The sequence below is a fragment of the Eurosta solidaginis genome, chromosome 4 (genome assembly GCF_040869045.1).
Source record: "Eurosta solidaginis isolate ZX-2024a chromosome 4, ASM4086904v1, whole genome shotgun sequence".
Taxonomy (NCBI): Eukaryota; Metazoa; Arthropoda; class Insecta; order Diptera; family Tephritidae; genus Eurosta; species Eurosta solidaginis.
The window spans coordinates 142,218,988-142,243,063 of NC_090322.1; the positions used below are offsets into that span (position 1 = coordinate 142,218,988).

The following is a 24,076-nucleotide window of genomic DNA, read 5'->3' on the forward strand; positions in this document are numbered from 1 at the left end:
AGTCTCATTTGTTTTTTGGTAGCGGTTTTGCAACTCAATTTGGAATATCTGTTTCCTATGCTCGCTTCCGTAACGTCTCTCTAAAGCGCTCATCAATGTTTCGTAGTGGTTCCGCTCGTACTCTGGGATGGTCTGTAAGATTTCCGCGGCAGGCCCTTTCAGTGCCACGAACAGAGCTGCAACTTTATCTTCAGCATTCCTCCCCCCCCCCCCCCCCCCCCCCTTTTTAAAGTCCCGTCCTTACTTGTTAAAATATTCATTAACACCTTTCATTTGATACCCATATTGTACAAACGATATCCCGAAAGGCGTCCACCCATACAACTAAAGCCCACTCCCTTTTAAAAACACTTATAACACTTTCATTTGATACCCATATAGTACAAACAAATTCTAGAGTCATCCCTGGTCCACATTTATGGCGATATCCCTAAATGGCGTCCATCTATAGAACTATGGCCCACCCCCTCTTGAAATACTCTTTAATACCTGCCATTTGATACGCATGTCATACGAAACACATTCCAGGGTTACTCTAGGTTCTTTTTACAACATGGTGATTTTCCCTTATTTTGTCTCCACAGCTCTCAACTGAGTATGTAATGCTCAGTTACATCCGAACTTAGCCTTCCTTACTTGTTTATTTTATATTTATCTTAAAAATCGTTTAGGTATATACATATGTTCACTATATATTTCCTATCTTATACATCCTATTATTTTGAGATTACGAACGGGATAAGATTACTGTTCAGCCCCATTCATGAAAGGTATGAAGTCTTCGGCACAGTCCCATCCTTACTTGTTTTTTTTACTGAATTGAGTTTATTTTTCACGTTATTATTGTCGAGGTCAATACGCGTCTTTTGACACCTCTCTCGATATATTTGGTAGCGTATTAGCAGTCGACCCCTCAACTAGACTTTTACCGACAATTCAAACACCAATTTGCTTGTAATTAAAAACTCTTTAAGAGCACATTTTTTATTTCTGTGAAGTAAATTTCTGTTTTTAAAATTGTTGCAAAAACCGTGCAGAAAAAATTGTTCTTCAGCACATTTTTGCACGCAAGGAAAAACACATACGCAAAATTTTACTCTCTATGATATTCCGTTGAGAAAAAATAGCCCGCAGTATTGATGCTATATATTTTCATTTCCACACCTGGGACTTAAAGATTTTCCATACAAAATTTTATTTTTCAAATACTTTAAGTATTGAACATTTGAATATTTTTTTCTTTGGATATTTCATTTTTGTTCTGTAAAGTATTTGAAAAATAAAATTTCTCGACCTTTGGGGGGGGGGGGGGGGGGGGGGGGGGTGGCAGGGGACACCTCCCCCGTAGATCCGCTCCTGTCACCATCGATAGTATTGGTAGTTAATTTTTCTTTTTTGATTCAAGCCCCATGAGATTATCATGACAATACTTTACACTCTGAGTGTGTTTCTGCCATGAAGTTCCTATTCATAGATGAATGGATTTGCGACTCTTTGTTTCGAGAGAGCGCCTTCAAATTCACATTTTTTATAGCATTTTTCAGTGATGCCATTAAAATGGAAAACTTATAGAACTGAATATGGGGATTTTAGGCATATCTTTTGGAGATTTTGTAGTTTCATCATTTGATGGTTGCGTGCTCCGCCTACCACACCGAAGATTATTGGTTACGCCCCGGGCAAGGCAACATCAAAATGTTTGAAACAAATTTTTTCAATTAGAAGAAAATGTTTCTAAGCGGGGTCGCCCCTCGGCATTGTTTGGCAAGCACTCCGAGTGTATTTCTGCCATGAAAAGCTTCTCCGTGGAAACTCATCTGCATTGCAGATGCCGTTCGGAGTCAGCATAAAACAAGTAGGTCCCGTCCCGCCAATTTTTAGGCTTAAGATCTTTCCGGCGGTTATCGCACCTTATATTTATTTATTTTTTAATATTTCAAAATTTTGACCGGCTTGAGCTAAAGATAAACAAGTAAGAGAAAAAAGATATATTTAAATTAAGTTCACGAGTGAAATATTATTTAGCATTGTAGCTCACAGTGAAAAACAAAGTTTCTCGTAAAAGCAAATCAGACCAAGGATGTGTAAGTTAATATCATGTAGGGGACAGGACTCGTCTAACATGTCGGGCATTCCAGGTTCTGTGGTCAGAAGTGACTGATTACATCGAAATTTAAGATAATCAAAATCGGTTTTTACTGATACCTTTTAAAATAAATTTTTTTTTTTAAATTTGGGAAAAATTTAAACAACGTGACCTTAGGACGGGCAAAGAGACAGCTGTTTCGATTATACATTGTAGATCTCTTCAAAGCCTTTTCTCCCGGGAGTGGGATTTGAACCCGCACTCCTACGATGGTTGAGGTGTTACAAGCGCATTCAGCCACGTCATGCCTTAGTTGTTGTAAACATATCCCCAATTGCCTTTTTTGCATATTTTTTTCTTTGCACAGCGCATACTTCGTATATTATCATGTATTAAAGATATGCTTTTTGTTGTTGGCAGGTTTCAAGGAAACCAGATTTAAAAAAATTGCTTCAAATAAATGTGTTCATACATTCAAAAGCAATTAGGGCAATCCCGGCTTAATTCAAACATTGGTTTTAAAATATAAAAAAAAAAATGTACGACGCAATAACCTCCGAAGAGAGGCTGAGCTTTTCTTCCAATTTGCGTCGTGCTCCTTTTAATTTTTCCTACAAATTGGCGAGACGGTACATACTTGTTTTATGCCGACTCCGACCGGCGTCTGCAAGGCAGATGAGTTTTCACCGAAAGTTTTTACGGCAAAGTCCATTTTTTATCCTTTCTGAACATTTTCGAACACTTTTGGGGCAAAGTAGAGCTTACTGAAGTTTTTGTCCCGTTTTTCGTTCTAATTAAAACAGGTTTTATTTTGGCTCCCGCTGGCTCATGGACCGGGCAGTTCAACCTAACCTAACCTCCCGCTTCAGCTGACGCTAGATTTTTATCTCAAGTACGTGCTGGCGGCAACCACAGATTAATCCCTCGTAAAAGCGTAAACATTAATTTTAAATTTTTATTATTTTGCAACAACTGGTTCTTCGTCCCGAAATAACTCCGGCTTATCCCACCTCGCTTTGTTATTTCAGTATATCCATGTCACATCCATCACACCTCATTAAACAAAAGACTTCCTCACAAAGCACGTCGGGTACCGCTTTATTAACTAGAAATTCGATACTACCATCGCTGTTTTCGACGCTGTTGTAAGAAGTGATAATTTTTTTTTAATACTATCGAATGCATCGCTGATAAAACTATTGACATTTGAACTTCTCTAACAAACATAAACACAAAGTGGAGAAATCTAAATACAAAAAATCATATCTTGTTGTCAAGGGCTACTCATTAGTGGCATACAACCAAACGCATGATGCACTTTAGGAGGACGTCGTTGGGTTGTGGTTTGTTTTTATTTTTTAACAGAAAAGGCTTCAAAAGTCAACAGACAAGGGTTCCATTATAGCTGCACACGGTTAAGTAAACAAAAACAATACAAATAAAATAAAATTGTATCACACATGCACCATATATACCCTGCAGTCAAACCAGCTAGTTGTATACTAGAAGAATACTAGTTTGCCAAAAATCTCAACTAGTATGAGTTCTGTCTTTTTCCATATTACCAACTGGTATTTTTAACACGGCGATGTCCTACGAAATATCAATTGCCAGCCTCTGCATCAGCAGCATACCAATTGACAAACTAGTCATTATATACACCAACATCATACCAGATGACATACTAGTCAGCATACCCATCAGACTCATACCAATTAACATACTAGTCAGCCTTTGCGCCATTATTATACCAGATAACATACTAATTATTATATACACCAATATCATACCAATTGACATACTAGTCAGTAGACTGGGTTCGTCCCCATACAAAAAAAAAAGTTGCTAATGTCCGCCCCTAAATTTGAAGATTATGTTGAGAAGGTTTCGGAAAAATTTTTTTAAATTTTTTTTTGATCCTTCGAAATACATCCAAAAAGGTTTTTGCGTTGTAACTTGGTTATTTGATGACCGATTTTTAAAATTGATATGCCATTATTTTGGTCTTGAGAAGCTCCACATTTCCGTTTAATGTCATTTTAAGCTATGAAGTCGTTTTCACATGATTAGGTCAGCTAACAAAAAATAATCTTCAAATTTAGGGGCGGGCATTAGCAACTTTTTTTTCGACCCAGTCTACTAGTCAGTGTATTCAACATCAACATACCAGTTGGCATACTACTCAGTCTATGCATCAATGTAATAACAGTTGACATACTAGTCGATATTTCCATCAGCATCCTACTATTTAATATACTAGTCTCAGTTGGGTTGAAAAATTACTTGAAAATTGATAAATTAGCTCAAATTTATGTTATTCATTATATTTCATATTGTTACGAATATTAGCAAAACTAAGGGGTGCTGCTATCTCTAAGCCGATGCTAAGCAGTGACGTGAATTCACACCAATAATTCAATCATTATGTATCTACATAAACGAATCAATAATTGCGTTTACACATATGTACGTATACGAACGGCGGAGAAGCAATGCACAAACACATGCATATATCTTATCTGAGTTGTCACAAGAGAGGGCAATAATTTGTGCAAGTATTACTCAAATGAGAAATTATACATCTGTAGTTGTAGCTGAGAAATTTATAACTAACTAAGTAAAATTCTGGAAGCGCCTAGAAGATGCCACGAGGAAATCACAGAGTATAAAAGCATCAGCGGTAGAAGCGATATGGGCAGTTTCGATTAAGACGCTATCTAGAGAGCAATAGCAGTATTATTTTGAATAGTAGAGTTTCATTTGAGCTATCAATCAGTTTGGTTGCTAAGCAAGCTAGTTGCAAAGTATAAGTGTTATTGCGAAGTACTGTAATAAAGGCCATTTTTCCATTATTCAACATTGGAGTTATTTATTCAACAGTTTAGTAATTCGAACTTAGCAGAAGGGCAAATAAGAGGATTTGCAAGTAAATTCGTTACAATATATATAAAAGGTATGTATATATATATATATGTATTAGGGCGGGTCGATTTAAAAATCGTTCATTGCTCTGTGAAAATTGCAGATCGTAAAATTGCTTGTCATTGTGAAGAACTCAAAGTGTGAAGTGCTAATTTCAGATACAAAAATATTTAAAAAAAAATAATAAGTGAAGTGACCATTCCAAATCAAAAAGTTTACAATGAATCCACCATCCTCAACACCGCAAGATAAAGCAACTACATCAACAGCTATCGAAAACCCAATGAGTCATATACACAAGCATGATGTTACTGTTTTTGGCGTGTCTACTGATTTAACTGATCTTAATTTACCAACCCATCTGGATATCTTGAGATATTATTTTTACTTAAGCGAACGTGCTAAAACAGAACAAAAAAAGTTTTCCCATAAATCATTCACTATTCAAGTACAAGATAAGTTGATTGGAATTTGGGAAAAACTTAGTATGGAAATAATGCTGAAAAAAAGTGTATTTAATAAATTGCTTGACAAGTATCAAGAGCAAATCAAGAGAAGAAACAACACCCAACAATTTACAGAGTATGTAAAATCTCTGGAAACATTTTTTTTACATTGGAACATGTAAATGCGATTTGAAGGCAGCTCCATGTGCATGCGGCAGGGTTCCCGAACGCCTCAAAGAGTTCATGCACGATGAACATAATCAGAGAAGACTAACAATGGATGCATTTATGATGGAAACAGCAAGGTCTATGTCATCAATGCCAACATACCAAGATCCCGATGATTCAACATACGCACCGCCATCGGTTCAAGAAGATATGGATAGAAGCACAAGTTCACAACACAGAGAGATACGATTGTTTTAACTTTGCCTTGATATGTGACAGATTTGGTGTGCCTGACAGAGTAGCATCAGCATTAAGAACTGCTCTTTTGCAAGATTTTAAAATTAAAGATAAGCATGGGAAACCTCTCATCATGGATAAATCGAAAGTTCGCAGAGAAAAAGAGAAATGCAGACAAGAAGTGCTTCGCAAACGGTTAGATGATACCAATTTGTTAGCGTTTTCATTCGATGGCAGAAAATATGATACTTTAACTATAGATAAAATTGATGAGAAATATCATACTACGATGGTAAAAGAACCTCATCTTGTTATTTTGAGAGAACCCAATTCTGAATTGATTGGTTACGTAAGACTGGAACATGAAACCGCTGAATACAAAACAACCAAATTAAATGGGTTTTTCAACGATAAAAATATATCACTGGATGCATTAATTGGAATATGCACTGACGGTGAGCCAACAAACACTGGCCCACACGGTGGAATTATACGACGATTCGAATTGCTGTTAAAAAGACCATTGCATTGGTTCGTTTGCCTTCTACACTTCAACGAACTTCCGTTTCGGCATTTGTTTGAAGCTTTGGATAAATCAACTAGCACTGGACCAAGATCGGCAACCGGAAAACTGAGCCGCCAAATCGAAACTTGTGAAACTCTTCCGGTAAGTTATTGCTATCACTCATTTATTATAATTGTCAACCATTTTTAATTATTTTATTATTATATATTTTCAGGTGGTGGACGGCTTCCAGAAAACTGAGTTGCAAAATATGCTCCCTGCTCCAGAAAAAATTGAATTTTCCACCGATTCGAAGTACTTATACGACATGGCCCATGCAATTTCTAGCGGCGTGGTTCCTATGGATCTGGCTAACATCAAACCAGGGAAAATTGTACATTCTCGGTGGCTCACCAAGGCCGCTAGATTATTGCGAGTATATGTGATAACGGAAAATCCAGATGCAAGTTTAAGAATTCTGGCTGAATTTATAATTAAATGTTATGTGCCAATGTACTTCAGTATCAAGTATTACAGCTCTGTCGTGTACGGCAGTGCATTATTTTTCAAGTTCATTGGTTGGTCACGATTTCTAGAACCTCGTTTACGCAAAATTGTCAATCAAGTAATTAAAGATAATTCATATTATGCGCATTCGGAAAATATCTTGTTATCAATGTTGTTTGATTATAGCAAAGAAAAGCGCGACTGTGCCATCAAGAAAATTCTACGCTATCGAACCGATGTTGACGAGCCAATGGAACTTAAGAGTTTATAAATAACTAGATATAAACTTTAATTGCACAAGTTATACGGAAATGATCAATTTGAATGATATAAATATCGTATTTGAACCACCATTCACGCGAAGCATTCCGTACGATACATTGAAAGAATATTTAAATCAAGATGATTATAAATAAATAATAAATTTTATTATAAATAAATAAATAAAAATAAAGAAAAACATAGCCATAGTGGTTGACTGTGTAAACGCCGTCCTGTTATGAGTGTTAATGGAGTTCAGAATGGTGGTAGTGATATGCACTTTACGGAAGTCATGCTTATGGCTGGATAACCGAACAATTTCATTTAAATGAGGGAATCATAACGGATTTAAACGTTTCCGTTACTGACTAAAGGGATAATATCGGTAGATACTGGCTGGGTTTCCGGTCTTTCTCTGTTATTCTGGAAAGGCATAGGCTTTTAACGACAAGTAGAAAAAATTTCCTAGGCTACTGGTGCCCTCATGGCACAGGTGTTTTGGCATCGGTATAGGTCTTCCGTCTGGGACTATTGATATGGATGGCTTGGCCTTTTCAATAACTTCTTTAACCTCTGTTGAGGTAACGGTGAGGGTTGACTCGTCATGCTTGTGTTTATGTGCCCGTTGATTTGGACGATATCTAGCATTGTCAACTGAAGTATGCATTGCAAATTGGCTACAGAAAGCACTCGCGCACTTCCTCGAGCCGACAGACGAAATTCTAGTCAAATGAATTATTTAAATACTAACTAGTATTAATAACACCACAAAATTATAGCCAATTAACCATTCTAAAACTGACCAGTATGATGAACGCCACACAATTCTAGTCAATTAACTACTCATACACTGACTAGTATGAATAAACCCACAAAATTCTATTCAATGAACTAGAATGTTTGCTGACTACTTTGGCTTTGGACTGCAGGGTATATGTGTATTAAGGTGTGCCTTCTTTTGGAAAATTTTCCCTATAAAGACGCTCACAAAAATATTCACCACAGAGTTGTAAAACAAATATTTGAGCGAAGCTTTCGTGGGCAAATATTAAAGCTGTCCTAACCACATTGTTTGGAAATTTACGGCTCTGGCGGAAAATCACAATATTTTGAAGAGTTCGAGCCATAAGGAGAAAAGGAATTTTTCCGTTGTATGTGCCGCTCGTAACGTGTCCCCCCATAACATCAGCCATCTTTTATCAATATGGAACCATCGCCTCTTGGTCCAACCCTGTTATAACTAAACTCGGACTTTCGTTAGAGGATATTGATGACGATTTGTGAGTAATCGCACCAATTGGATGGGACGAAGCACTCCTATGAGAACACCAACCCCAATTAGAAAAGATCCTTGAATTTCCTGAATCAAAATGCATAGGACTACATGTGTGGCATTACCTTAACCGCCCTATCTTTTCCATTGTCTTAATTTTTTCGAAGATCTGTCATTTGACCTTTTATAATACCTATTATGTAAGCTCGAATATAACAAAAAAAATGCATGCGTTTCAATTAAGAAAATAAAGCAGACCACTCCTGCATTTGCGTATTGCTTCAAAACATAGAGATTGCCTTTCGATAACGGAAATCGGACCCTACCTAATATATTCCATACAATACTGTATTTCAAAAAAAATTTAAAAAGAAAGCGTGGTCTGCTTTTTTTAATATTCCAACTTATATAACATGTATTATAAAGGGCCAAAGGACAGATCTTCGAAAATTTGAAGACAAAAGAAAAGATGTGGCAGTTATAATAATGTGACACACGTTGTCCTATGCATTTCGATTCAGGAGATTTAGGTCGAGCCTCTTTTTGAATTGCGGTTGTTGTACGACTGTGCTTCGTCCCATCCAATTGAAGCGATTACTAACAAATCGTAAGTCCGAGTTTAGGTATAGCAGGGTCGGGTCAAATAGATATGGGTGTAAGAGGCGTTGGTTCCACGTTGCAATTGAAAATATGGTTGGTGTTTCGTGGGGGCACGTTTAAAGTGGGACATACATTGGGTATGTCGGTTTTGATTCTTGATAAATAAGTGTTTAACCATTTACAGTATCCAGATGAAAGTTGAGCTAGAGTGACGCAAATTTCCCTGGTGAGGTTGCTTTCCTCAACTGCAAGTTAAGGGTATTTGTTTTTGAGAACAGGGTTCACCGGGCATTTGTTGGCGTACTACTTTGCCGTCTTTTTGTGTATTTCTCTGTGGGCCTTTTTATGCTTATTTTCTTCAAATAGCTGACTTCCTGAGTGCCGCTTTTTTCCATAGTGGTTACGAAGATGGCTTTTAAGTTCCTTGAAGGCGGGTCCTCTTCAATCAGATGTTAGGATATCCAGGTTCCTGGGTATTCGACAGAAATTGTTTTATCTGCATTCAATTTCTCTCCTTTATGGAGAGTTATCTCGCCTCAATGTATAGACTATGTTCTGGTGAAATAAGAAGACATCTCGTGATAGTTCTGAGCGCGGTATTTTGACAGGCTTGCGGAGACGCGTAGCGGCTGGCCGCATTGCCTTATAAGTGGCTATAAGCGCTTCTTTGTCTTTGCCAGAAGTGCTGCCTGCGAGGGACTTGGGGATTTTTTCACGGCTCTTAACTTTAGGTACAATTGCGGCTGTATGGTGCTGATCAAACGTCACACCCAATATTGCCGCCATTTGCTTTGTCGATGTTGCAAATAAGGCCGCCGAGGATTTTTTCGGTGACAGTGCCAAATTTCGCGAAGTTGGAAAGGCAAGGGAGATAGTCGTTAATTTTATAGCAAAGCTCATCAATGGTAGGCCCAGGATCGGTTGCCATTATCGTGCAGTCATCGGCATAGGGCACAATGGTAACTCCTCCTGGTGGGAAAGGGAGCTTCAATAGGTACAAATTAAACAAAAGTGGGGATAGAACGCCATCCAGCGGCACCCCTTCTTTAACTCTTCTTAGTTTTGATGTTACGTTCCTGAACTGCACCGATGCTTGCCGACCATACAGATATGTACCTAGCAGTCCGCCTTTTGAGACTAGAAGGAATGATAGACCCTTCTGGCATTAAGGTACTGTAGTTGACTGTATCAAAGGCTTTGGATGCGATACGAGTTCTGTTCTATGGAGGATTTCTTGGTTCTGTAAAATTTGTCGCGGTTTGTTTTAGTGTTGATGGCGTCTAAAGCGTTGGTGGTGTATACAATTTTCGATAGCCATGCTGAAGATTGGCAAGTGTAACCGCGAAATGGGGCCGCGCTGCTTTTCAAATTACAAATTTATGGGACGGGACCTACATCAGCGATCACAATAATATCATTATAATTTTTTTTTTTGCAACTTTCTTCATTTGAATCCTGTTTTGTATTTGATATTTTGACATTTTAAGAAATATTTACTATAAATTCTAGAAAATTTTACGAAAATTTCGAACCTTTTATTTGGAGTTCTCTGGAATTTGCAGTTGGAGTATGCAGGTTTGTATTTCAATCAATTTAAGTCTAAGAAAGTAAAAGTTATAGCTCCCTCAAAATTCGCATTGATTTTTGGCAATTTTTTTTTACGAAGGATGTTTCAGTTTTTCTTCCATATAGAAAAATATATACACCCTAATGCACATACATACATAACTTTGTATCTACAGTGCTTGAGAAGGAGGCTAATTGCAGGATGTGTGTCGTTTCTTTCAAAACTTTTGGGCCTAGAGCGGAAATTGTTAGAAAATAGTATATCACATCTGTCAGAGCTTTGTTATAGGCCTGCACGCCTCAAAGTATGTTACACAATTTGCCGACTGCGTGATATTCGTACATATTTATTGTATTTATATAAACATATGCGTACTTCAGTGTGTGTATACACTTTGTTGGGTGTGTGTGCTTTTGTTACTTAAAATAAAAATAAACAAACTAACATGAACTACACCAACAACACTTACACATTTTGGTGTTAAAATTTTGTCTTCTCGTAATTTGCAATTGACATGAAATTTAAATATACAAAAATGTTGTTTTGTTTGCTGAATGCCTGATGAGGTAAGTTTTAGTTGCCAGTTAAGTTATTTTTAGCTAATTCGCCATGGCCGCTTCTCTTGTTGGCAGTTTTTTTCGCTATGAAATTTCGGGTGTTACCCGCTGTGTGTATCCTGGCAAGTGCACACACAAATTTCTTCTCTAACTTTGAGTTTTCGAGCTTCGTTTACTAGTTAATACTTTTATGTTTTTGTAAATTATTGTTTTGTTGTACTTCTGCACTTTCTACATTATTTAGATTGCGTAAGATGCGTTTATTAGAAAATTTTGTATAACTCCCGAAATTTTTTTATGTGTTAAAATATTTGCCGTGTTAATGTACTCCGCACCACTATTTTCCACTGTACTCTAATATTTGTTGCTTTTAAGGGTCGTTTCTTTTCCGTTTACCTCCTTCTGCTTTATCATACTATTTAACGTTCCACCCCCTCTCAATTTCTATTTTCGGGTTTGCTTTTTGATGCTCAAATTAATTTGTGTTATAAGGATTAGCCCGATGAAAGCCGTTTTAATTTCAAATCATGTTTCTAACTTCTATCTATTTGCCCAAGATTATCACTGCCAATTTTTTAAGATTTTTTTTCGTTTAACTCTCACTTCGCGTTTGCTTCTTTTGGGCAGTGCATATTTTGGTCCTCTTCAGAGTTGTTATCAGAATCGTTATGAGTAAGGCGCATGCGCTCAAATTTGTTATTTTCGGTCGCCTTAGTTGAACACGCTCACATTCTCTTCTCATTCAAACGCAAAATTTATAAACTACACTGTACAACACAATTAGATATAATTTTTTCAACAAAGTAATCACAGTATTTTTATGAAAGGTGGCAACGGTGGTGGTGAAAAAACTTAAAGCTCAACACGACTGAGTTATTTTTTGCTTGCAATTTACGGTTAAGGGCTCCCAAGGGGTGCTTGGTCAATTTGTAAAATATTTTGAACAGTAACAACTTTAATGTTCGTTTTACAAACCTTAATATTTCATGCTAACACTTGGGATTAAATGTATGTAGAGTAAAACTCTAGCAACATGTTGCATCAACATGTGTCAACTTCCTATTGCCTTCGGAAAAATGTGAAAAAGTGGTGGAACATCGAAGTGTTTGTATCAAACGACGTTGAGCAACACCTACAGCTCTGTTGGGATTGGGAAAGACCTCTCCGAGCCACTCGAAACCAAACGAGGTTGTAGATAAGGCGACACCCTTTCGTGCGACTAGAAGCAGTACTAAACTGTGATGGTACAATATTTTATAAGAGAGTACAATTACTGGCGAATGTTGGACGATATTGATATTATGGGCCTGCAGAAATGCGCTGTGAGTTCAGCCTTCTTTGGATAAGATAAAGAACCAACAAGTTGCGGTAAATGAGGACAAAACGAAATACTTGCTGTCATCCAAGAAAGAATCGGCGCATTCGCGCCTTGGGAGTCACGTCACTGTTGGCGGATAGAAATTCGAGACTGTGAAGGATGTCGTCCATTTGGAAAACAGCATTAACAAAAAAAAAAACAATGTCAGCTTAGAAATCAAACGGAGAATAACTATTGCCAACAAGTACTACTTTGGACTGAGTAGGCAGGTGAATAGTAAAATCCTCTCTCAACGAAGCAAAATCACGCTCCATGATTCGCTCATCATACCTGTCCTGATGTATGGTTCCAAATCATGGACGGTGTCGAGAGAGGATGTGATGGCTCTTGGAGTGTTCGAGAGAAAGGCTCTCCCGAAGTTGTATGGGCCATCCTGTAATGCCGACTGCGAGTATCGAAGGAGGTATAAAGACGAGCTGTATGAGCTTTACGCAGATATGACGATAGTGCCGCCAGTAAACCCCCAAAAGGCATCATGTTTTGCGAATGGATGAAGACGTTCCGCCCAAGAGATTATTTCATTCGAAACCGCAGTTTGGAAGCAGAGGAAGGAGGGGTCCGCCACTGAGTTGTGAGAGGCAGGTGGAGGAAGACTTGACCTCGCTTGAAGCTCACTATTGGCGTCAGCTATCGCGAAATAGGCATAGCTGGCGTGACTTGATACGGAACTGCCAAAAATATTCATTCTTGACCAAAGCATAAACTCTTTAGTATTTTGAAAGTACACCTTTTGATAAATGCAACCTTCAAATGCCAATTAGAAATATACTAGATGTGCGGGACCATAAGTTTGTTTAGCGAAGTTTATCGGTGCGGCACTACCTTTCAGAAGAACACCATGGTTACTTTGTTGGCGAAATTTTTGTTGTGCAGTATTATTACCAGGGCGTTATACGATCCGTGATCGAAATCAATTTTTTAATTCGCAATAGCTCTGAAATGGGTAATCGAATTATGTATATGTGAAATAGCGGCTACCAGTACTCATAGGATCTAATTATCGTTTTTACGATTCTTTTGATAGTTTCCGATTTATCGCTTGAGTGAAATTGCTTTTTGATATGTGATTGTGTAACACGATACGAGCCCAGGCTACAAGTGTATCACATTTTAAGATATCCTGCCTAGGTGCTGCCATTTATTTCTTCTTTCTAATCTTGGAAATTACTCCACCGAACCAATTTAGAATGAATTAGTGTATCACACTAGACAAAAAATTGTCTATCAGAAGACATGAATGGAATGATACCCCCACTCCTTAACAAGAACTCACAGCAGTATTCACGGATGCCTCAGGTCCGTTGCAATTTATTTCGACATTCAGACAGCGATCAAAACTCTTCAAGACAGGGGCACTTTTGGATAGGCAGCAGTAGATTGTAGACCAAACGAACAAGCCTCTTAGTACACCACAATGGTGCTGTAGTCATAGTGGTGAAACTAGGAACTGTGTTGCTGCTGAATTAGCAAGGAAAGCCACTGAATACACCAAGACAATTCATTTATCTCACATCGCTCCTCTTCTTCCAATGTGTAATCATTTCCTCATGTCTGCAATAACCGATAAGGCCAATGTCAGATGGGCTTTTAAACCATCTTGTAAAGTGTCTGACCAAGCTCGACCTCGCATAAAAGAGAGCCCTAGCCAAGTGAATCGTCTCTCCCTAGGTCCATTAATCGGGATATTAACGGGGCACTGTCTTATTGCAGTACACGCAAAGCATGGCTCTGCTGAAATTGAAAGCATCCTACGGCATTTTTGAACTAAAACCGGTTTTCGAACTTTGAAATTGAGACTCTTGCCATTCTAGAATGCTTATCTGCCCCATTTTGGTTCGTCGTAAAAATTCTGGCAATACTATGGGAAGATTCTTCTATGTGGGGCCTACTGACCGAACATTTCAACGTAACCTACAACTGCTGATTTATCTTGAACTTGCACTTCCTTTCATATTCGCAATTTTCATTCCTCTCAACAAAACTGAAAGGTATTGACAACAAAACAATGGTGTTTAATTTCTTTGCCGCTGATAAATGAATAGGGGTCGGTTTTTTTCAACCCACCCACAGACGCATATGTAAATATGTACTTAAATTGTTGTTAAATAAAAGTAGCATTTGACACATTTTAACCGGCTGCAAATTTTTATGTTTGAGTATCCCTTGCGGAAATTGACGCTTTCTAAACAAAGACTATTATTAGACAAATACTTGCGTCATGCACTTTGTACCGAACGTGTTTCTTTAAATTTTGTTTAAATAATTGTGATATATGTATGTATACGATATGTATGTATATGTACATATGTATACCTACACATTCTAGGTATATCAATGGCAGGGCGCAGTTGGGAACGTTGAATAATTATAGTAGCGTTCCATTGAGCTTGACAGCTCTGGATCACGATCAAATCTCATAGGAACGATCTGCATCATTTCTATAAGATTTGGCAGCACTCAACTCATGTGTACACATATAAGGCTACCTGTTATTTAAAAACTTTTTTTTTAAGTCAGTATATACAGTGAGCAAACCGATTCTCCTTCTACTGTTAATTAATATTTCATAACGAAAACCAAACTCACGTTAAGAAAATCAACACTCACCATCTTTTCGAGGACTTCAAACTAGCATTTGACACCGCGAAAAGAATCTGTTTAAGTTCCCTGCAAAGTTAATAAGGCTCCGCCGAATGACATTGAGCAAAACCACCAGCTCCCTAGGGATTGGGAAGGATCTCTCCAAACCATTGGAAACCAAACGAGGCTTCAGACCAGACTACTCCCTTTCATGTGACTTCTTTAACATAATACTAAGGAAGATAATTCTAGCAGCAGAAATAAACCTGATGATATTGATATTTTTGGCCTGATATTATTGGTGCTGCATTCTCTGGAATAGATAAAAAAGCATAAAGTGGGTTTGCGGTAAATGAAAAATAGACGAAGTACTTGCTGTCATCCAAGAAAGAATCGGCGCATTGGCAGCCACTGTTGACGGATATAAATTCGAGACTGAGAAGGACTTCGTCTAGTTATTTGTGAACCAACATTAACAGCAAAAAAAATTTCAGCTTAGAACTCAAACGTAGAATAACTCTTACTAACAAGTGCCATTTTGGACTCAGTAGGCAATTGAAAAGTAAAGTCCGCTCTCGAAGAACCAGAATTAAGCTCTACAAGTCGCCCATCATACCTTTCCTTGAGTATGGCTCAGACTCATGGACAGTGTGGAGAGAAGATATGGTGGCCCTTGGAGTGTTCGAGAGAAAAGTTCTCCGGAAGATTTATGGTCCTGTCCGTGCTGCCGATTATCGAAGGAGATATAATGATGGGTTGTATAAGTTTTACGCAGATATGGCTATAGTGCAGCGAATAAAAACCCGAAGGCTTCGCTGGCTAGGTCATGTTATGCGAATGGACGAAGACGCTTCGGCCAATAAAGTTTTCAGCATATACCGCAGTTTGAACAGAGGAAAGGGGAGACCTCCAATGAGTTGGGAGAGGCAGGTGTAGGAAGACTTGACCGCCATTGGTGCTTCCAATTGGCGGCTGTTATCGCGAAACATGGATCGCTGGCGTGACATGTTACGCAATGGCCAAAATCGCTTAGTTGGTTAAGGCCCAATTAATAATGATGTAAATGGGCTTTAAAACTGCATACTGGGAATCAAACAGTTGTTTATCAAATTTAACCTTTTGGTTTATATTCTCAGTTATTTTAAGCTAGTTTTCGTTACATAACTTTCATTTAATTAACAAAAGAATCAATTTTCCAAAAATGTTGCTATATGTTTGAACTTTGCCCTTAAAACATTTAAAGAAACAAACAAAAATTCAAAAGCTGGGCTCACCAACTCTCTTTAAAGTCTCAAAATCTTTCTACAAATCACATAACTTCAAAATCGGTTAAAGAATACGACCTGAAACAAAATTTTCAATCTGTATCCTCTACTTCTATCTAAAACTTAGTTTGTTTTGATGAATATCCGACGAAAGATCGGATGGACATTGACTTTTTGTTTAAGCCGTATACAAGAGCACGAGATATGTTCAGGAAAAAAATTTAAAGTAGTTTCGGACTGATATATTGCTGTCCGAAATCTGACAAATGTCATTTCACATTGCAGCCCCGTGTTATCAATAGCAGTTGCTCCTATAAAAAAAAACTCTTGGTCGACTAGTCAGGCTTTGACATTCAAATTTTTTGCAACGGTAGCTTACTTGCAGGTTTAGTATTTATCTCCGAATTGTTGCCAATCGGATGCATAGCGGGACAGTTGGTAGCTATATTTGCACCAAGAGCACTTAAGTCATAGTCAATGTATGTGCATTTAAAAAATTTATTCAAAGCCAGCGCCTATTTTAGGACTATCGTCGGATGAACCAGTTCATTACCACTACTCGACTAGCTGTTTGCATTCGATTAGTAACAGATTCGACTATTCGAATAGTCCTTTTTTTTTGAATTTTCAATGAGTTTTGCGATTCGTAAAGACGTTGTGTAGTAAACCATCTGTCGCTTCTTTGACATCCTTGGAACTATAAAAGAGATTCCATACACAGCTAAGTTTTCGGAAACCCATTTTACAGCAAAGAATAAAATTTTTTTGTGACAAAAATTGAAATTATGAAATGTTTAACATTTATGTTCCAACAGAAAAATAAACTGAGGCAATTTCGATTTAAATTGAGTGGTGCTCATACAACTCAATTTAGCTTATACAATAGTAGTTTGGTAGCTTGTTGGCTCATCTCTACAGCAACAACATACCTTTGTTCAGACTATCAATGGAATGAAAACGTAAAACTTTGAAAAGATTGTGTGTTGTAAGAAAATGTGTTCAAAGTTTTGGTTTCATTTTGAGTTTGCCATCTTGTTTTGAAAATCCCTACTCCAGTGAAATGAAAAAAATAAAATCAGCTGATGAGATGAGCCAACCATATAGTTGAGCAATGCGTAACTGAGGTTTAAATCTACTCAATAAACACAATTTGCAAGGTTGCATTTGCAGTTTAAAACAATTTATTACGCAATTTTTTTTTAATTGGCAATTTATTGTTAAAATTTATTATATGATAAATTGCGTAATAAATTGCCCAAATAGTATAAATTGCCAATTTGGTGTGTGTTTGTACATAGTATTAGATGATATGTTGAAATCGAATACCAGCTAGTCGATTTTCAATCAATGCAAAAGTTGTTACACGATTAACCGATTGTAAACAAGAGCACTACTTAGAACGCGTTCAAAAGGTCGGCAAAGGTCAGCAATTTCCATTTCGTAGGGCATCACAATGCTAAAAGTGTCAGTTGAAAACACCGCGGCGGGACAAAGTTAGAGCTAGCATGATCCCTTAATGCGATAGTACTGAGTTAGTTCAGAACAAGTGGGATTCGTTGCAGGGTTACACCTCGTGGGTTTGAGTGCAAGGTTGTTGAGGGAAAGGTGGGTTATTATTTAATGCAGGTTAAAGACGCATACCCTTGTATTTGTAAGTTTGGATGCGTATGGATATGCTTATTGTTCAATAAGGGTGTTATGCCTGCATGTTTGATTGAATGAAAAAGGATACATTACTCTCTGCTTGTTATTCAAGTTGAGCTAGAATTTTTTTCCATCACTCTGGCGTTGAATTTAAGAACGGTAATTGGTTCTGCTAGCCATAAATCGATTGGACAATTCACATGGGTGTCGTATAAAATTCTATAATTCTATGAGTTCTTTCAATGGTTTCCAATATAAAATTTTCGCACATACGGCGAATATGAGATTTTTTGAATTGCCTAAATATTTGGTTACACTTATATTAAAATATTTATTCCACCAACCATATTTTACAGAAATTTTTTTGGAAAGTACTCTTTTAATACACTGAATTAAAGCTTTGAGGTCACAAGTAACCAGATAATAAAAAATTTGTCAGTGGTATAAGTTTTGCCATGTAATTAAAACTTTGTTTTCACACGATTGGGCGCTAAATGGTTTAAACAGGAGCATCTTGGGTAATAATATATATTAGAACAAGTAAGAAAGGAACGGTCTTCGGCTGGACCGAAGAATTCATACCTTTCATGAATGGAACTGAGCAATAATCTTATCCTATTCGCTCTATACGAATCATCGGCTATATAAAATGTGTAATATATAGAGAAAAGATGTGCATACATAAGCGACATTTTCGATAAATATAAAATAAACAAGTGAGGGTGTTTAAGTTCGGGTGTAACCGAACATTATATGTTCAGCGTGAGTCACAATTGTATACTTCATTTCAGATAAATAACTTTTCTAATCTTACTGAGGAATTTTTTTAACACAATCTATGCCCAAAAAAATTACGGAGTCTAAGTGCGGGCCACCGTGGTGTGATGGTAGCGTGCTCCGCCTACCACACCGTATGCCCTGGGTTCACACCCCGGGCAAAGCAACATCAAAATTTTAGAAACAAGGTTTTTAAATTAGAAGACAATTTTTCTAAGCGGGGTCGCCCCTCGGCAGTGTTTGGCAAGCGCTCCGGGTATATTTCTGCCATGAAAAGCTCTCAGTGAAAACTCATCTTCCTTGCAGATGCCGTTCGGAGTCGGCATAAAACATGTAGGTCCCGTCCGGCCGATTTGTAGGGAAAATCAATAGGAGCACGACGCAAATTGGAAGAGAAGCTCGGCCTTAGATCTCTCGGAGGTTATCGCGCCTTACATTTATTTATTTTTTTAAGTGTGGGTCTAACCTCCGGTTTATTTTACATATTTATTTACACATCTGCATTTTAAGGAGACATACCTAAAATTTTAAGCTTTGGATATTTTTGAATATTATGAACTTTGGTAACATAACGGTTGAACGTAATGGCTTAAATGAATCGAGATAAATATAGAGTTCCGCATATCAAAATGCTCAATATGGAAAAAGGAATTGATTTAGTCATGTCCGTCCGTCGGTCCATCCGTCTGTTCGTCCGTCTGCTGGTGATCATGATAGCTTTTGTAAATATTGAGACATTTTATTGAAATTTGGTATATGGGCTCCTTGGCACTCATCTCTCATCACTATTTAAAATGAGCGAAATTTAATGATAGCCACGCCTACTTACTATATATATAACATTTTGGAAAACACAAAAAAATCTGATTATTTCGTAAATAATACACCTCGAATGGGGCTCTAGAAATGTTGTGTAGTGTTTGGTCGAAATAGGGGCTTGGAACCGCATATTAACGAAATTTCCCAATTTCCTTTTAAAATAAAACTTGGTAAATGAAATAACATTAATATTGTGACGAATATTAACAACACTAAGGGATACTATCATCCCTAAGCCGATACTGAGCAGTGACTTGTATGCACATAACCAATTTAATCTTTATGTCCATAGAAGCAGCGGAGAGCAACGCACAACCACATGCATATATCTGAGATACTCCAAAAAGTAGGCAATAATACGCGCATATTAGAAGCTATAATTGTGCAAATGTCACTCACATATACACGCGCATTGAGAAGCTATAAACGTAGTTATAGCTGGTAATTTTATAGCTGATAACTAAATAGTAAATTCTAGAAGTAGAAGCGCCTAGAAATATGTCAACGAGGAAACCAAAAAGTATAAAAAGCAGCAAAAGTAGAGGAACAACAATCAGTTTGATTTAAGAACGCTATCTGTCGAGAAGTAGTAGTGTTATTTTGAAAGTAGTCTAATAAAGACCAATTTAAGTTATCTAATATTGGAGTTATTTATTCAACAGTTTAGTGATTCGAACGTTAGCAGAAGGTTGCAAATAAGAGGAATTTCCATAAATTCGTTACAATATAAAACTATTTTTCGCTAAGATATAGCTTATTATGCTAGTCTACGACTTTTTATTAGAAATATTTCCTCCTATAAAGAAACTATGTGTTCCCAATTTTATTACGATATGTTAATTTTTCTTCAAGTTATGGCTCCTGAAGCATAAAAAATTGCTTAGTCAAAAAAGGGGTAGTGCAACGCCCATTTTCAAAAAATTTTATTTTCTCTGACTTCTGGTTATAATTTCAGTTAGAAAAGAAAATACTAAACTCTTTTTTACAAGGGTATAGCTTATTAAATTCGTCTACGACCCTTTTAAAAGTCTTTTATATAAATGTGGGCGTGGTCCTTAAATAATCTCGTACATTTTTCTTCGAAGCATTATTTATAGTAAACCGCTATGTTACCGAAATTAATACACATTCGTGAGTATATGTATATATGTTCGTAAAAAAACTTAATATACCATTTCATTTTCATGAAAGATATAAAAACACAAACAAAACTCCCGTATAAAAAAATCTTAGATCCGCCACTGTCAATATTACTTTCCCCCTATTTCAGAATGTCATATGGCATAACTCTTCGCTTAGAAGTACGTACCTTAGCTGTGCAAAAATATGTAGCGGAAAACACTTGAGAAGCACTCATGGGCTTTTGTGCAACTGACTGACTGACTGAGTGTTCGGTGGTGTCGAGTGGCTATGATGCATTGCGATGATGGTTGAACAAAGGCACGGGAAGAAAAACATAAGAATGAATGTGCCCCCCTATGATTTTGCAAGGTGGAAAGCATATCAAATGATTTGGAAATGTTCAACCGATAAAATTTTACTTTTCGCATTTCATTTATTTCAAGTAAATCGGCTGTTTTTATTTCTTACACGGAATTATTTAAAATTCCATTGAATTTGTTTTACACCGTCAGTGTGCATTTGCGTTGGTGGAAATATTTCCCATTTTTATTATGTGATAAATGTAGGTACATATATAATGAATAACGGCACACAAACATTCTATCAACATTCTGATTTAATATAAACTGCATCTTTATTTCTTTTTTGCGTTTTTGTTGTTGTCGAGTGCGCTCTATGAATGTAGGTTAATCGCTGATAATATTGGGTTAACTGACAATGATACAAAATGTAGGTAGAAGAGCAGGAAAGGTTAGAGCAAAGTTGTAAACATAATAAAATTGTAAATTTAATTTTAAGCAATTTGAGCTGATCTGACTTCTAAGTTGTTGTTGCTGGTGGTCCATATGGCCATACCCTTTTTGAGGAATATGAGATTTCCACTGCGTTCGGTTCTTTGCTGCCCACATCTGCAAGCTGTGTCGGTATGCATGGGTATGTGCACACATATGTATGTATGTATTTTCCCCAACATACAATGCACCACGCCCACGTCAATGACTCAAAGCTTGCCCGTATGACATTTTTAATGATGATGCTTTTCACCTTTTCTCTCAGTTTTTCTTTTTTTGACATCTTAATGTACTAAGTGTCAGTGACAGAATTTTCAGCAGCTTCACGTCGTTATGTAATTTGTTACAGTTAGGTAACTTAAATTAAAATATATAAGGAAATCTATGTCTCATTGAAACCGAAAATGATAAAACCAGTATAGTTCGTTTTGCGAATGCAGTGAAACTAAAGGCGGATGTAAAAAAACTTTGGCGGTGTTACTTCGTTTTAGGGTTGCACCAGAAGGTATATTTAGAAAACTTTTTCACTATAAAATACAGATAGCTCTAATTCTTGTAGAAGACTTACGAAACCCAGATAGAGTCCTTTAAGTCATATGCGAGGAGCATAGAAGAGCACATCGAAACCCTACTGAGAATAGGAAGCAAATCCTAGAACGATGCTACTTTCCGGGAAAGAGCAGTAGGATTAGGACATGTGTTTTATCGTGCGAAACATGTAGACTTAACAAGTATGATAGGCACCCAAATACGCCAGAACTACAGAGCACACCAATCCCATCCTTGCGAAATCATCGACATAGACATATTTGAAATTCAAGGGGAGAGGTTTTTAAGTTGCATAGACAAATTTTCAAAATTCGCTGAACTTTTTCAACTAAAACAAATCCACTTTGCAACTTAAAGAAAACTGTGAACCTACTACACTATTTTACGACTCCTAGAAGTTTGGTAATTGACAATGAACGAGGATTGATAAGGCCAGTAATACAGAACTTGCTAGAATCGTTAGGAATCAGCCTTTATCGTACGCCGTCACAGAGAAGTGATGTAAATGGCTAAGTAGAACGGCTCCATTCCACCCTTATCGAAGTATTTACATGTTTAAAATTGTACAATCCCACTTTCAAGACAAAAGAGCTAGTAAATATAGCAGTATATCGCTATAACAATACCATTCACTCGGTAACAAACCGAAAGCCAAGTGAGATATTTTTCAATCGTTCAAAAGCCTCTTATTGCCAAGAACTCGTGGACAAAAGTAGGAAGATCAATAAATACCTAAAAATACTGCTAACCCAAAAGGAAATTGCTCAGATCGAACGGCACAACCGGAAAAGATCCCTAACGGAGCGTTATGACGAAAACGATGTCATATACGTGAAGGATAAACAGATTAAGGGAAAACGAAACCAACTTTCAACAAGTACGGAAGGCTAAGTTCGGGTGTAACCGAACATTACATACTCAGCTGAGAGCTATGGAGACAAAATAAGGGAACACCACCATGTAGGAAAATGAACCTAGGGTAACCCTGGAATGTGTTTGTATGACATGTGTATCAAATGGAAGGTATTAAAGAGTATTTTAAGAGAGAGTGAACCATAGTTCTATAGATGGACGGCTTTTAGGGATATCGCCAAAAAGGTGGACCAGGGCTGACTCTAGAATTTGTTTGTACGATAATGGTATCAACTGAAATATGATAATGAGAATTTTAAAAGGCGTGGGCTTAGTTCTATAGGTGGACGTCAATAAACCAATCCAATTACCATGTTTCATCCCTTTTTTCGTATTTGGTATAGAATTATGGCATTTTTTTAATTTTTCGTAATTTTCGAAATCGAAAAAGTAGGCGTAGTCAACGTCGGATTTCTGCCATTTCTTATACCAAGATAAAATGAGTTCATATAAGTACGTGAACTAAGTTTAGTAGAGATATATCAATTTTTCCTCAAATTATCGTGTTCACGGCCGAACGGAAGGACAGACGGTCGACTGTGTATAAAAACTGGGCGTGGCTTCAACCGATTTCGCCTATTTTCACAGAAAACAATTATCGTCATAGAATTTACGCTCCTTACAAATTTCACAAGGATTGGTAAACTTTTGTTCGACTTATGGCATTAAAAGTATTCTAGACAAATTAAATGAAAAAGGGCGGAGCCACGCCCATTTTGAAATTTTCTTTTATTTTTGTATTTTATTTTGTATTTACTTAAAAAATTTTTTTTTTAAGTGGGCGTGGTCGTTCTCCGATTTTGCTAATTTTTATTAAGCATATATACAGTAATAGGAGTAACGTTCCTGCCAAATTTCATAATGATATCTTCAACGACTGCCAAATTACAGCTTGCAAAACTTTTAAATTACCTTCTTTTAAAAGTGGGCGGTGCCACGCCCATTGTCCAAAATTTTACTAATTTTCTATTCTGCGTCACAAGTTCAACTCACCTACCAAGTTTCATCGCTTTATCCGTCTTTGGTAATGAATTATCGCACTTTTTGTGTTTTTCGAAATTTTCGATATCGAAAAAGTGGGCGTGGTTATAGTCCAATTTCGGTAATTTT

At 37.1% G+C, this 24,076-nt stretch overlaps 1 protein-coding gene across 4 annotated transcripts in view; it reads right to left on the reverse strand.

Annotated features, from left to right (window-relative positions):
• Septin4 (septin 4) overlaps positions 1 to 24,076 on the reverse strand; it is a 385,838-nt gene that overhangs the window by 14,237 nt on the left and 347,525 nt on the right. The window contains exon 1 of one of the 4 annotated variants that reach the window (XM_067783162.1): positions 11,042 to 11,376. The exons of the other annotated variants lie outside the window; for them this stretch is intronic. Within the exon in view, the coding sequence (XP_067639263.1) occupies positions 11,042 to 11,045 (4 nt within the window). The 5' untranslated portion in view covers positions 11,046 to 11,376. Of the gene's footprint in view, positions 1 to 11,041; positions 11,377 to 24,076 lie in introns of those variants that run through there. 4 annotated transcript variants of the gene reach the window in all.